The following is a 16,241-nucleotide window of genomic DNA, read 5'->3' as shown; positions in this document are numbered from 1 at the left end:
GATCCACATTAAACCCTTTTTGACTTGGCCATGAGGTCCGCATCAAACCTTTTTGACTTGGCCATGAGGTCCGCATCAAACCTTTTTGACTTGGCCATGAGGTCCACACTAAACTGTTTGACCTCAATGTAGTGAAATAACCAAATTGCTATTTTGTAAGAAGGCAGCTGTGGCATGAGGAGAAAAGATTGCATTTCCTGAGCTCTGCCAGATGTTTTCTTGACCTGAGGAAGTTGTCGCTACAGAATGAATCATTTGTTGGGAATGTTGGGGAGAGGATATGATTGGGTGAAAATATTTCTTAAGTCATTTTCCTCTTGCAACCTTCCTCACCATATTATCCCCCATTGTCTCGTCACATGTTTGGGAGGGACCCTCTTTTGATCGATTTATTATTACTTATTTTGGGGATTTTTTTTTTAGATGTTTCAATCTTTGTGCCGGGTTTGAATGGAGAAGTTTTTTTTTTTTTTATTTATTAAATCGTGGGTCCACACTTCTTGGGAATACAGAATTGAACTGGTCCAAATACACATCCTGGCCGTCCAGTCGATGATTCGCTATCTGTTGATGTTTTGCAATGATGTAGCCGAGAAATAGCCTGGGATTCTTGTGCCTTACACAATGAGGAGTTTTCATCCACATCAGGGAGATCGTTAAAGCTGTGACTGGGCCTGTTGTGCACGAGTTCAATTCGCTCGTCTTCTGCCCTCGATACTCTTCTTTCCTGACACACGGGCTGTATTGAGGTGTAACGTTTCTCTTTGCTTTGCAATATCGAGTGTTTTTGAGCACGCTTGATTCTTGAAGTGTGTGTGTGTGTGTGTGTGTATACATATATACTTACATACATACATACATACTAGCTTGGCTCGGCTCGCTGCGCTCACCTCACCACGCGTCGTTCCAGAGGAACGGGCTTGTTTTAGCTAAGGATAATTACTGTACCTGAGTTGCTGTGTTGTCATGATTTACACCAATCATAATACAAACAATTATTTTGCACAAAATTATTTGTAGTGTTTGTTTTACTAGGGCATGCCCGTACTATATATATATATCTAAAATTATATCCCCCCCCTCTATTTACATGAAATGGTTTGGTCCAAAGCGAACGGCTTGCGGAGTTTGGTAAAGAAATCGCCATAGCTCGGTAACTACTTGTCCGATTAATATGAAACCTTGAAAAGGCACATCCTCGGGTCCCCAGCAATATACCTGGCAAGTTTAAAGTATATCGGACCCGTGGTTGTCGAGAAACAGCGGTCACAGACACACAGACAAACACACACACACACACAGAGATTACTGGAATTATAGATAGACTAGGACGTGCCCGTACGTGGGTGCCCGTACGTGCGTGCAAAAAAACATGCGTGCAAACAACAACAACAAAAAAAAACTTTGAAACCACGTGGCAGTAACGACCACAGAACCCCCCCCTCTATTTACATGAAATGGTTTGGTCCATTCGCAACGACCACAGAACCCCCCCCCTCTATTTACATGAAATGGTTTGGTCCATTCGCAAAGCCAAAGCGAACGGCGAACGGCTAAATCGCCATAGCTCGGTAACTACTTCTCTGATTAATTTCAAACCTTGAAAAGGCACATCCTCGGGTCCCCAGCAATATACCTGGCAAGTTTCAAGTATATCGGACCGGTAGTTGTCGAGAAACAGCGGTCACAGACAAACACACACACACACACACACACACACACACACACACACACACACACACACACACACACACACAGACACACAGAGATTACTGGAATTATAGATAGATTACATTTTTACAAGCAATTTAGGTTGAAAAAAAAAAAACCATTCAAAAAAGAACCCCTCAGCACATACATACGGGAGGGGTAGGTGCAGACTGGAAGTTTGGGACGATTACACCTCACCACCACGTAATTCAAAACACCTCACCACCACGTAATTCAAAACACCTCACCACGACATAATTCAAAACACCCCACCACCACGTAATTCAAAACCCCTCACAACCACGTAATTCAAAACACCTCACCACTACGTAATTCAAAACGCCTCACCACCACGTAATTCAAAACACCTCACCACCACGTAATTCAAAACACCTCACCACCACGTAATTCAAAACACCTCACCACGACATAATTCAAAACACCTCACCACCACGTAATTCAAAACACCTCACCACCACGTAATTCAAAACACCTCACCACCACGTAATTCAAAACGCCTCACCACCACGTAATTCAAAACACCTCACCACGACATAATTCAAAACACCCCACCACCATGTAATTCAAAACCCCTCACCACCATGTAATTAAAAACACTTCACAACCACGGAAACAAAAGTTTGAAGGAGTAGTTCAGTGACAACGCATACTGCCCACATATATAGATATATAGACGACTGTACCTGAGTTGCTGTTTTGTCATGGTTTACACCAATCAGAATACAAATAATTATTTTGCACAAATGTATTTGTAATATACGTGGTATTACATTTTATAAAAAATTCAAGCTGAAGATTTAAGTTGGGGGGAAAAAAATTCTTTATCCAAACAAATTTCAAATAATTTTTTAAAACATTTTTCAAAAAAAAATACCATTAGGACATACACACGGGAGAGATAGGTGCATACTAGAAGTCTGGTACGATTTCACAAAAGTTTGAGATATAATATATCTCAAATATATATATATCTTACTATAATTCACCAAATGTCCATCTGTCTGTCTGTTCGAAGGTACCGCAAAAACGGCTGAACCGATCGCAACGATATTTTGGGTGTGGTAATCCTGGGATCTCCTGGAGTAAAATAGGGTATATTGTTTTTCCAATTTCAGCTTTGGCCTCCAGCATTTTCAGGTTTGGACTCCCGCATAACGTTATTTTCCCGGGTGCTGCACAAACGGCTGCACCGATCGCTGCACAGCTGCATCGATCAGACTCGGTGACCTCGGACAAAGACCTTTTATAAGGACATGGGTTGAATCCCTGCTTGAGAGAATGCCAACCCCCTCCCCGCCATCACGGTCGTCTCTCCAACTCACAATCCCACGAGATATGCGGAAAGGACGACCCAAAACCAATTATCTTCTTTTCGATTCGTATACAAACATCATTAAAAGTAAATAATGACCTCGGCCAAAGTTCAAATGACGTGAGTTTAATCTTTACATGAGAGAATTCCACATAGCTATTTGGGCGGTGTATAAGCTAACAGATCGCTGTCTCCATCGATCTTGCCAAGGCCGTAACACCTATCGGCTCAAAATCCTTTTAACTGTTGACTTGGTAGTTTTTACAATGAAGGAAACCTTAACAATGTTTTAAAAAGTTCATTTTGTGATTAATTTGTGATTGGAGTTATGTTGTTTGGAATGAAAAAAGATATCGAGTTCAAGTGAATGACGACATGCCCTGATGGTTTCTACTTTCTAAACGTGAACTTCGCGGATCGCCATATGCAGATTTGTCACCGATCCACGATCGATGTTTCCATACGTGAACGTACCCGTTTGTTTGCGAGCGGGTGCGTTTTTCATGGAAGTCCTTAACGAACTTGCTGTCCACGTCTGACTTGTGACTGAGGGTGCCACAGGAATGTGGAATTTATTGGTTTCATGCTTTAGCATTCGCCGTATCTGCATTGCCTGTTTGCTTCTGGCCTCCCACCCGTGCTTAGCATGGGTATCTCATGAGTATCAATAACTAGCAGAAGTACCCGGCGTTGCCGGGTGGGGGAGGGGAGGGGAACGGAGGGAGGGGGGGGGGGGGGGGAAGGGTGGGGAGGGGGAGAAGCGGAACAGTCAGAAGTGGAAGCTCTTTTTCAGAGAATTTATATCTTAAAGGGGAGGAGGAGGGGAGGGGCGAAGGGTGGGGAGGGGGGGAAGGGGCGGGGAGGAGGGAGGCAGGAGAGGAAGGGGAGTGGCTCACGTTTCTGAGTGAATGTGGCTCACGTTTCTGAGATAAGTGTGATGCCGATCAGGAAGAAGAAGAAGAAGCCATACTACCAAATTCGTACACTTCCGGAATTGTTTGATTTATTTGTATTCAAATGTCTGGTGATTGTTTTGTATTTATTTATGCAAATGTGTACTTGTATATAACTGTCATTAATTAAAAAAGGCTTCGGCACTATCAAGCGATTTTATGTATTTTTTTTTTTTTTTTTTAAACTCCAGAAAAAGTTCGTTTTTCTGTTCATTCATTTATTTATTTATTTATTTTTGCCTACAACACTCCCAGGCACTCACTGATGAACCTCTGAAAGTTTGATGAAGATCCGTTCAGCCATCTCTGAATAAAACGCGGACACACACACAGACAACTCGCGTTTATTTATATATATATATATATATATATATATATATATATATATATATATATATATATATATATATATATATATATATATATATATATATATATATATCGGGATTTAAATTTAATTCAAAAATTGATCCAGACGTCTCTTCTCTTTCAAACCGACAGAGGTAGATATTTATCACAGCATCTGTAGAATTTTCACCCTTTTACTCAACTCCGTTTCGCTGTTATTTGGTGGAGCAAAAGTCAACTGAGCTTTGTAGATATTTAGATATATAAATAAAATAATAATAATAATAATAATAATGAATAAATAAATAATAAAAATAAGAAATAATAATAAAATAAGATAAAAATATATCCCCCAAAAAAAACTATATATTTATATATACTGTATATGTATTTTTTTGCATATGAGAAAATTGTGTAAGATTGCGGAGAGGAATAAATCAAAGGGGAGATGAAGGAAAAATCCAAGTTTGAGTAATTTCTGACTTGGCATATTTTTTTCACTTTGATTTAGTTACCACCACAGAGTTCGTTCTTGCTGGCAGTACTTGTTGTGAGGAAGAGTCCTTTCATTGCACAAACTGTCGGGTTCCATGGTTTTTTAGTTTTTTAAAGGGAGCTAGGTCATTGCATTCTGATGTTAGAGATGAGGAGGGTTCGGTTCTTGATTGTGGTGATGGGAGGATGTTTGTCAGTGTAGTTGGTGAGGCCTTGATATTTTGGTTTATGAAGCCTCCCTCATGTTTGAGAATCATTGTTAAATGTGGAGGTATTTCTGCTGCACACTTGCTTTAGAGCTGCATCTCTTATAATTCCTGTTTCTTGACTTGTGAAGAGAATCTATAAGTATATTTGGCCTTTTCTGGCAGCTTCCACCATGACTGATTTGAGTGTCAGGCCCTCGTTTTCCTTCCTGCTGTAAATTTTAATGCGTGCATCCTCTCTCTCGGTCTGTGCGCTACTTCAACACTGCTTCACTTTTCGGCCTCCAAAAAGTTTTGATGAAAGCCACATGCAATGTCATTTGGTGTCTTCTACCTGTCAGGATTGCATCATCCATGGCTCAGTTCACCTCAACGCTAAGCTAACTCTGTTGCAGGTGATCAGCATGAGCGTAGCTCGGTGTGAACTTGTCTTCACCACTTGGTCACCACTTGGTCACCACTCTATTCTTCAGCTTTTTGGACCTCAAGCTAGTCTTGGGAGAATCATAACATTGCTATTTGATCGTCAATTAAAACCCATCTGTTTCACTAATGACCTTCGGATAGGGGTAATCTGATTGGCATTGCCCCACTTGGTCTGGGTCTTAAGGTGCTGCTCATTCCGTAATGTGGACGAGCAACAATTCCTGAATGAGCACGAAAATGCTGCCATTGGATTTGCAATGGATCTCCCATCTTCTTAGCCAATCAGTTCTCCTTAAATGGGCCTTGCAGCGCAATCCATTACCAAACCGGTCGCCAGTAAGCCTGTCCGCAAGGTCGTCAAAAACGTAGGTGGTGCTTCTTTGGTCCGTGATTTGCTTTCCTTTGTTTTTGTGTGCAGGTGTTTCTATCCTGATTGTGCAGTTCGGTAGTTGTTAAAATTCTTGCCTCAGTAGTAATTAGTAAATTGTGGTTTCGTTGGCTCAAGAACACGAGACTTTGTTGGCAAATGAGAATTTCCCCAGAACGTAGCAAGGCCTTGGTTTCTCTTACCCACGGCCTTTGATGACGAGAGCAGGTGTTGACCAAGCCGACATTTTCACTCTTGCCGTGGATCAGCTGTTGTGTCGACGTGGTGGTTTGAAATTTGCAATCCTCGAGCTCCTCTGACGATTGGTTTGAGATCGTATATAAAACTTGCTTGCGTACCGCATAATGAATTTGAAAAACCTGTTTGATTCAAGAAAAAGCATTTAACCAGGGTTTCAGAAAAGAATGTGAATTTGGGCCTATCGCTTCCTTTTACAAGGGTACAAGGCTATCCTTGGCTATCCTTCCTTTTACAAGGCTATCCTTGGCTATCCTTCCTTTTACAAGGCTATCCTTGGCTATCCTTCCTTTTACAAGGCTATCCACTCGAGTGTGTCGTCTTTCCCTTCAAACCGATGGACGGCCACCTGAACCCATTCGACTTGAGTGAAGTCCAATGGAATCTCTGTTGGTGGAGTTAACGGTTAATTTGGATTCAAATCCATTTGGACTTATGGTATTCCTTAAGCTCAGCCTTATCTCAAATAGTCTTATGGTGTACTTTGAAAGAGGAAACGTAATGAATCCAAAGAATATTTCACAAGTTTTGACTCGGTTTGATAAACCATTTTATGAATTGTATAAACTGTTTGCATTTTAAGTTCAATTACTACTTTTGTTTCCATTTCCGTATTGCTTCCTCATTGGTGTTTTATTTATTTATTATTTATCCCCTAGATCGTGAAGACCAATCCATCCTTTGCACGTAAGTTGATCTACCCAAAATTACATGTTTCTTAAAAAAAAAAACTCCATCCTTTTGCTTATTTGTTTATTTTTTTGCACCATCTCTCTGCGTCCCTCTTTCTGCGTCTTCCTGAATCGGCATCCTCACTCGGTTAATGTTTCACCTCCTTGTGACATCATTCGATTTGGACTGTGTGCTTCACACCTGTGAGGGTTTGAGGGCGGCATTTTTCGATGGGCACAGTGTAATGGAGAAGGTGAGATATCGTCAGAATGTTTGCTTTGCCAGAAGGTCGCGGTCATCAGAGTTGGCACTGGCGAAGGACAGTGAGTATGGGAATGTGACGGAGGCGGTTTGTTGTCTGTTTCTTGAGTGCACGATGCAGCCTTAATGCGGATGAGGACCGACCATAATCATGGTCGCTTATGTCTTTTTATAAAAGCTTTTGGTGCGTGTGCGTGTACGTATGTCTTCCCAACGCACCCACCTCCCCGACACTTTTGCAACCTCATGCTCGCTCAGCTTTATCTGGCTGGCATCCCAAAAATCTTGCACATCAGCTATTGTGCCAGCACAACTCCTCCTAATGGTGGGGGCATGGGGGACATGGGATAATTATGCGCATTATGGCTCGTAGCTATTTCATTGCTGTCTGTGTTAAATCCGAGCTGCAGATGAAACACAGCCTGTGAAACCGCTGAGTTGGCCAATAATGTTCCTGCCCATAAAATCTTGAAAAATTCGATACAATATTGAGGCTTATATGGAAGAACAAGGTGATAGGGGGGAAAATGGCAACCTACTGAGAGTAGTGGAGGCCTAGTTGGACACAAACGAGGGAATGAACGAACATAAAACGAGAGTTGCAAGGAAAGACGGTCACAGCCTTGGTGGAGTGATGGTTGACCGTCCGCTCTGAGTCTGGGAGGTCGGAGGCTCGAATCGCGGCCGAGTCGTACTTTAAAGGATTGTGCTGCTTCCTTGCTTGACTCTCAGCATTTAAAGAGATAGAGCATGGATAAACGATCAGAGGTTGGTAATAATAGCGCCGGCTTTGATGGGTCTAATCGCCGCCTCTTTTGTCGAAGTTCCTTATGAGGGAGCTAATGTCATATTTTATGTGAAAATAAGATGGTTGCATTAGGTTGGTTAGGGTTAATAGGTGGTTAAAAGCAAATTGTGGGTAGAGATGAGGGATGACGTGAGATGCTGGGGTACCGCCTGCTTGAATTCCAAATTAAAGGATGCACTCTATGGAAATCCAATGAGTTTGAGAATAAATTACTGATTTAATATGATCACTGACATACATAAATGATTGTTCTTCTTCTTCTCCTCCTCTTCCCTTTATAAGGGTCGAGGTCCAATGTCACCAAGCTCCTGCCCCGCCTTGACCACAATACTCCTCCACTCTCCTCTGTTCTCAGCCAACTCTCTCCACCCTCCAAACGCCCACCTTACTGATGTCACTCCTTACACAATCCTCCCATCTCAACCACGGTCCATGTCTTTTCCTCCTGACTTGTTCCCTCAACCCATCCGCTCTCTGCCATTCTTTCTTCCTTCATCCACACTAAATGTCCAGCCCATCTCAGCCAGAATTTCTCCAATCTCCCCATCAAGCTCATCTGCACATCAATCTCCTCCCTCCGTTCATCCTTTCTCCTTCTATCCACCCTCTTCACTCCCACAATCCTCCTTACCTAGTTGTTCTCGCAACATCTGCAGCCTCTGTTGGTGTCTCTCTGTCAGTGCCACAGTCTCCAGATAGTAAAAGGTAGGCCGGCGTTACACAAGACATCAGAACCTTCCCTTTCAATCTCCCTGAAATCTTTGTCTGCCATTACTCCCTCCACACATTCACACCCACCTGAATCCCCCTCCGCACCTCTGCCTTGGACTTACCATCCCCGGTCACTGTCCCTCCCCCCCCCCCCCCCCCCAGATACTCAAACCTAGTTTCTGGTCCGATCTCCTTCCCCTCTAACCTGATCTGTTGTTCGACCCACACATCACCGCAGTCTTCTCCATATTCATCTTCAACCCATGTTTTTCAAATTCCTCCTTGCACTCCCCCAGTACTTCCTGCATCTCCCGCCTATGCTCAACCACAACAACCAGATCGTCCACATACAACATCCTCACCATACTACCCCTCATATTCACCTTCCTGCTTACCAGCTCCATCACCATGATAAACATGAGTGGGCTGACGGCACTTCCCTGCCTCTAATCGATGCTTAAACTGAACTCCTCCGACATTCCAGGGCCAGCAAAAACTCTTCTCTTCCTTCCCTTGTACATCCCTTCCACCAACCTAGCGTCTGCTTCCAGCACTCCCATCTGTCTGTGTCGCCATTACCATCTCTCTCGGTACAGTGTCGTAGGCCTTCTCCAGATCCACTAATCCCAATGCCACTTCACCTTGCACCTCCAACCTCTTCTCCACCAGCTGTCTCAGGGTGAACATCCCATGTCATTCCTCGACCCTTTCTAAACCCCTGCTGCCCTTCTCCGATCTCCTTCTCCATACTCTCCCTTGTCCTCCCGTCCAGAACCCTCTTCAGCGCCTTCATGACATCACTAAGGAGTGTAATTCCCCTGTACTTCCCAGGATCTTGAATATCTCCCTTTCCCTTCCATGTTGGCACAGTCATCCCTGTCTTTTACTCCTCTGGAATTGACCCCTCCCTCATGCAAACATTCAACAACCTCTTTGTCGACCTGACTCGGTCTTTTCCTGCTGCAATTATCATCTCTGTACACAACACGTCAATGTCTACCACTCTTCCCTTCTTCATCTTCTTCAATGTCATCTGCACTTCCTCTTCCGTGATCTCCACCACCTGCACTTTACTCTCCACATAACTTGGTAGCTCCATCTCGCCGTTGCTCCTTTCCTTTCCCGGTTCAACAACTCCCCCAAAATATCCTTCCCACACCTTAAATACTGTCCTCTTTCTGTCACTAGTCTCCTTCCTCCATCCATAATCAACGGCCCCTCCCCACACCTCCCTTCTTCATGTTATTGCTATCCTCATCCCCGTCACAAGCCAATTTATAGATTAGCTTCCTCCCACCATCCTCTTCCAACTTGTTGTACACCTCCTCTTCCATATCACCTTATCCACTGCTCTCCTTGCTGCTTTCTTCTGCTCATACAGGTACAGAAATCCCACATCTGGCTGCATCCCCCTATCCATGATATTCTCTATCCTCTTCCAAACCTTCTTTTCAAACCTCCGTCAGCCATACCTGGTTTCTATTCCTTTGATGATGCAACCTTTCCTGACTATCTTTCCTGATTATGACACTGCTTGATAATTAAAATTAGTCTTTTACTTTGGGAATGATTTCTGGTAACTTTTATTTTGGGAATGATTTCTGGTAACTTTTATTTTGGGAATGATTTCTGGTAACTTTTATTTTGGGAATGATTTCTGGTAACTTTTATTTTGGGAATTTCTGGTAACTTTTATTTTGGGAATGATTTCTGGTAACTTTTATTTTGGGAATGATTTCTGGTAACTTTTATTTTGGGAACGATTTCTGGTAAGTTTTATTTTGGGAATGATTTCTGGTAACTTTTATTTTGGGAATGATTTCTGGTAACTTTTATTTTGGGAATGATTTCTGGTAAGTTTTATTTTGGGAATGATTTCTGGTAACTTTTATTTTGGGAATGATTTCTGGTAAGTTTTATTTTGGGAATGATTTCTGGTAACTTTTATTTTGGGAATGATTTCTGGTAAGTTTTATTTTGGGAATGATTTCTGGTAACTTTTATTTTGGGAACGATTTCTGGTAAGTTTTATTTTGGGAATGATTTCTGGTAACTTTTATTTTGGGAATGATTTCTGGTAAGTTTTATTTTGGGAATGATTTCTGGTAACTTTTATTTTGGGAATGATTTCTGGTAAGTTTTATTTTGGGAACGATTTCTGGTAACTTTTATTTTGGGAATGATTTCTGGTAAGTTTTATTTTGGGAATGATTTCTGGTAACTTTTATTTTGGGAATGATTTCTGGTAACTTTTATTTTGGGAATTTCTGGTAACTTTTATTTTGGGAATTTCTGGTAACTTTTATTTTGGGAATTTCTGGTAAGTTTTATTTTGGGAATGATTTCTGGTAACTTTTATTTTGGGAATTTCTGGTAACTTTTATTTTGGGAATTTCTGGTAACTTTTATTTTGGGAATTTCTGGTAACTTTTATTTTGGGAATGATTTCTGGTAACTTTTATTTTGGGAACGATTTCTGGTAACTTTTATTTTGGGAATGATTTCTGGTAACTTTTATTTTGGGAATGATTTCTGGTAACTTTTATTTTGGGAATTTCTGGTAACTTTTATTTTGGGAATTTCTGGTAACTTTTATTTTGGGAATGATTTCTGGTAACTTTTATTTTGGGAACGATTTCTGGTAACTTTTATTTTGGGAATGATTTCTGGTAACTTTTATTTTGGGAATGATTTCTGGTAACTTTTATTTTGGGAATGATTTCTGGTAACTTTTATTTTGGGAATGATTTCTGGTAACTTTTATTTTGGGAACGATTTCTGGTAAGTTTTATTTTGGGAATGATTTCTGGTAACTTATTTTGGGAATGATTTCTGGTAACTTTTATTTTGGGAATGATTTCTGGTAAGTTTTATTTTGGGAATGATTTCTGGTAACTTTTATTTTGGGAATTTCTGGTAACTTTTATTTTGGGAATGATTTCTGGTAACTTTTATTTTGGGAATGATTTCTGGTAACTTTTATTTTGGGAACGATTTCTGGTAAGTTTTATTTTGGGAATGATTTCTGGTAACTTTTATTTTGGGAATGATTTCTGGTAAGTTTTATTTTGGGAATGATTTCTGGTAACTTTTATTTTGGGAATGATTTCTGGTAAGTTTTATTTTGGGAATGATTTCTGGTAACTTTTATTTTGGGAACGATTTCTGGTAAGTTTTATTTTGGGAATGATTTCTGGTAACTTTTATTTTGGGAATGATTTCTGGTAACTTTTATTTTGGGAATGATTTCTGGTAACTTTTATTTTGGGAATGATTTCTGGTAAGTTTTATTTTGGGAACGATTTCTGGTAACTTTTATTTTGGGAACGATTTCTGGTAAGTTTTATTTTGGGAATGATTTCTGGTAACTTTTATTTTGGGAATGATTTCTGGTAAGTTTTATTTTGGGAATGATTTCTGGTAACTTTTATTTTGGGAATTTCTGGTAACTTTTATTTTGGGAATTTCTGGTAACTTTTATTTTGGGAATGATTTCTGGTAACTTTTATTTTGGGAACGATTTCTGGTAACTTTTATTTTGGGAATGATTTCTGGTAACTTTTATTTTGGGAATGATTTCTGGTAACTTTTATTTTGGGAATGATTTCTGGTAACTTTTATTTTGGGAATGATTTCTGGTAACTTTTATTTTGGGAACGATTTCTGGTAACTTTTATTTTGGGAATGATTTCTGGTAACTTTTATTTTGGGAATGATTTCTGGTAACTTTTATTTTGGGAACGATTTCTGGTAACTTTTATTTTGGGAATGATTTCTGGTAACTTATTTTGGGAATGATTTCTGGTAACTTTTATTTTGGGAATGATTTCTGGTAACTTTTATTTTGGGAATGATTTCTGGTAACTTATTTTGGGAATGATTTCTGGTAACTTATTTTGGGAATGATTTCTGATGACTTTTATTTTGGGAATGATTTCTGGTAACTTTTATTTTGGGAATGATTTCTGGTAACTTTTATTTTGGGAATGATTCCTGGTAACTTTTATTTTGGGAACGATTTCTGGTAACTTTTATTTTGGGAATGATTTCTGGTAACTTTTATTTTGGGAATGATTTCTGGTAACTTTTATTTTGGGAATGATTTCTGGTAACTTATTTTGGGAATGATTTCTGGTAACTTTTATTTTGGGAATGATTTCTGGTAACTTTTATTTTGGGAATGATTTCTGATAACTTTTATTTTGGGAATGATTTCTGGTAACTTTTATTTTGGGGAGGTTCTGGTAACTTTTATTTTGGGAATGATTTCTGGTAACTTTTATTTTGGGAATGATTCCTGGTAACTTTTATTTTGGGAATGATTTCTGGTAACTTTTATTTTGGGAATGATTTCTGGTAACTTTTATTTTGGGAATGATTTCTGGTAACTTTTATTTTGGGAATGATTTCTGGTAACTTTTATTTTGGGAATGATTCCTGGTAACTTTTATTTTGGGAATGATTTCTGGTAACTTTTATTTTGGGAATGATTTCTGGTAACTTTTATTTTGGGAATGATTTCTGGTAACTTTTATTTTGGGAATGATTTCTGGTAACTTTTATTTTGGGAATGATTCCTGGTAACTTTTATTTTGGGAATGATTTCTGGTAACTTTTATTTTGGGAATGATTTCTGGTAACTTTTATTTTGGGAATGATTCCTGGTAACTTATTTTGGGAATGATTTCTGGTAACTTTTATTTTGGGAATGATTTCTGGTAACTTTTATTTTGGGAACGATTTCTGGTAACTTATTTTGGGAACGATTTCTGGTAACTTTTATTTTGGGAATGATTTCTGGTAACTTTTATTTTGGGAATTATTTCTGGAAACTACTCACTCGTTCCAAAAGGACCTGCTATGTATATCCTTCCTCGCGTCACATCAACGGTTCCACCTAATTATTGAGGGGGGTGCAAATGTGTTCCATTTTATCTTTCCCATTGTATATGCATATTGGACTGGGAGGCGGTGATGGGATGTGCCGGCAGGTGTGCACCGTTCTTTCGGGTTGTGGTTTGTGCTGCTGATGGTGGTGCCCCCTGTAGGTTTTGGCAGGAATCAAGCTTTTGCTGAGGGTGCCGGTGATAACTTGCCGCCTCTTTGTTCGACAACCCAGTGGAATTTTTTACTGTTTCCCAACTATTGCTCGGAGACTGGACAACAGGCTTGATATCAGTCCATTGGACAGCACGCCCGTCAATGCTCCGTCCTGCCTGTGAAGCACCGATCCAACAGGATAGAGCTAGGCCGAATATCGAACCTACACGAGACAGCTAAAGTGTGGTCACTATCTTTGCTCCATCCTGTCAGACTTCCGCAATTTAATACAATAATGTGATTGCAGATTCCACAAGAACTTTGGTTGTTGGAAGGCAGGTGAAAAGGTAGAAATCTGGTGTTTTACAGACAATCCGACAGCATTTTTTTGGTGATACGAACACCTCATATCACCACCATTTTGGCCTGTGTTCCTTGGCTGGGATGGCAAGTGATGAAAGAATAGTGCAACTTCTCACCAATACTGGGTGTGGCATCGCCATGCATTCTTGTGCTTGGTGCTGGGAGCATTTCTCAGGGCTGGGGGGTAGGGAAGTGTGGAGGGTGTGGAGGGTGTGGTGTGGAGGAAAGGTAAATGGAATGGGAGGGGGGGGGGGGGGGTGGTGGAGGGAGTTTGACTATTGTGCAACAATTGCCTACCTTATTTGGCAACATAAATGTAACTTTTGTAAGTGGTAGAGGGTTTGGCCTGGCCAGTCTCCACTTTATGCGAGACGAGTTAGCTTTTGAATCTGCAGACACCACAAAATGCAGCACAACAATCCCCAGGCTTGTGGCATGCACAGCATCGATTTGCTTTTCCTGTCTTTGTTGACGCTGCAGTTGCAGTTGCAGTTGCAGTCTGCTGCTTGATGTTGCACATTCCGTGGTGACAGTGCTGTTCCTGCATGAGGCTTCTAAAGTATGGTGAAGTCGATATGTTTGCACGTAGTGAAGTAATTTTGAGAAAGGAGGCAATAAATATTAATGCAATTTTTTTTTCTTCTCCGCAAGAACTATTTCATCACAGGAAGCTTTTGTGGTCTCGTTGTGGTTCTTCTCCGCACCAAGCGGTTTCATGGTCGCAGGCTCCGCTCGCAGTGCACCTTAACCACGGTGCCCATGCGGAGTGTCGAGTGCGTCCACCGCACGTACCCCCCTGAGGGGCCACCGTGTTTTGAGATTTGCGCACATTCCGGACCCAGCCACTTTCTCGCCGTGACATGCCAAACGCCCTCTTGCTGAGCTCGTGCAGCCGGGCTTTAGCTCTGGCAGCCACGCCAATGTTTCCTCACGATTAAATTCCTGCTCTGGCAATCACTGCAGCCCTAAATCTTTACCACTCCGCCAACCTCCGCCCCCGCGCCCCCTTCCGTTCGCTCTTCAATCTTAGCCGCAAACTCTTCCCGTCTGTTCGCTTCCTGCCCTCCTTTGTTTCTGTTTGCCGGCCTTTCTTGTTTTGCTGTACTTTTCCGCTTCATTTGACTCTTGTGGGGACAATTCAACAGATGCTGGACACTGCTGAGAAGGTGCCGAAGCATTGTGAGGATTCTGGCAGCGTGTTTCCTGTGGACTCCGGGTCAACCCGAGGCTTTTCTGCAGATATGGAGTGTGACTATAAAACGATACCGATGGCCTGGTTTGAAGGCTAAACGTTTCGGACCCAAATTGTGGCAGCTTGTGGATTCCGTCTTTAGTGTTTGGATGTCAGGATAGCCTCGAAGTATACGCATCCCCCTGTCCAGCCTGGGTTCGAATCCCAACGCAGCTATAAACTTTCATCCTGGTGTTTCATGTTCAGGGTGATTCATCAATGTGTGTCCATTTCCCTGAATATGGGACAATAAAGATTTATTTATTTATTATTCCTCGGATGGACGTTAAAATGGGCGTTCTGTCGGCCGACATTAGTTGGTGGACGTTAAAGATTCGACGATGTCCTTCGCAAAGAGTAGTCGAGCTATCGCCGGCACCATGAACAAAATACAAATTGCTGTCCTCACTGAATGCTGGGAAGACCATTGTAGACCATCGAGCATCACGTGTGTCAAGAAAGTGCTTCGGCAGCACCCAGCACCGCACTCTGTCAAGACGATCGTACATGGAACATCGTACATTTTGCAAACGATTGTAAGATGGTAACCAAGGTGCATCACATTTGTAGGTCATCCTGATATAGATATGGGAAGTGTGTTTTGGTAATCTGCTGCTTGTGAGCATGCCGAGCGGTATTGGAGTCTGTTCCATAGAAAATGCCCATTCGATGATGAATTAGATGTTTTATTTTAAGTTTCTATTTTTAACAGGTTATAGGTTCTGGCTTTGATGTCGATGCACGTTTGAGTTGTGGCAGTTTTGAAATGCTTGATGCCAACATTGAGAGGCTTTGTGGTGGACTGGATTGAAGCATTGTTGCGTTACCTTCGCCGGTGTGGCATCGTTTCCTACAGCTGCTCAGAAACCTGGCCCCGGGGTCTTATTCGCCCACTGTGGTGCTCCGTGACACCTCCGCAAGGTTGTGGAACCTCCACGTCCCAATGCCAACACTGAGGGATAGATATGGCTTCACTTGGAAAAATACCCAAAGGAATCGGCAAACAAAAGAAAAATTTAAATGGTCACCTTGAATGAAGCACCTCCATGTCATGTGATT

The 16,241-nt window shown here is 41.3% G+C and overlaps 1 protein-coding gene across 6 annotated transcripts in view; it reads left to right on the top strand.

Moving 5' to 3' along the window:
* The window catches only part of LOC137434540 (myosin-10), a 159,225-nt gene that overhangs the window by 62,716 nt on the left and 80,268 nt on the right, over nt 1–16,241 (top strand). For all 6 annotated transcript variants that reach the window (XM_068127668.2, XM_078785662.1, XM_078785661.1 and 3 more), the window contains one exon: nt 6,756–6,783. In XM_068127668.2, the coding sequence (XP_067983769.2) occupies nt 6,756–6,783 (28 nt within the window). The remainder of the gene's footprint in view (nt 1–6,755; nt 6,784–16,241) is intronic.

Source organism: Myxine glutinosa, chromosome 10, assembly GCF_964187855.1.
Source record: "Myxine glutinosa chromosome 10, kmMyxGlut1.1, whole genome shotgun sequence".
In the NCBI taxonomy this organism is placed as follows: domain Eukaryota; kingdom Metazoa; phylum Chordata; class Myxini; order Myxiniformes; family Myxinidae; genus Myxine; species Myxine glutinosa.
This window is presented reverse-complemented; position numbering and strand designations above follow the sequence as displayed.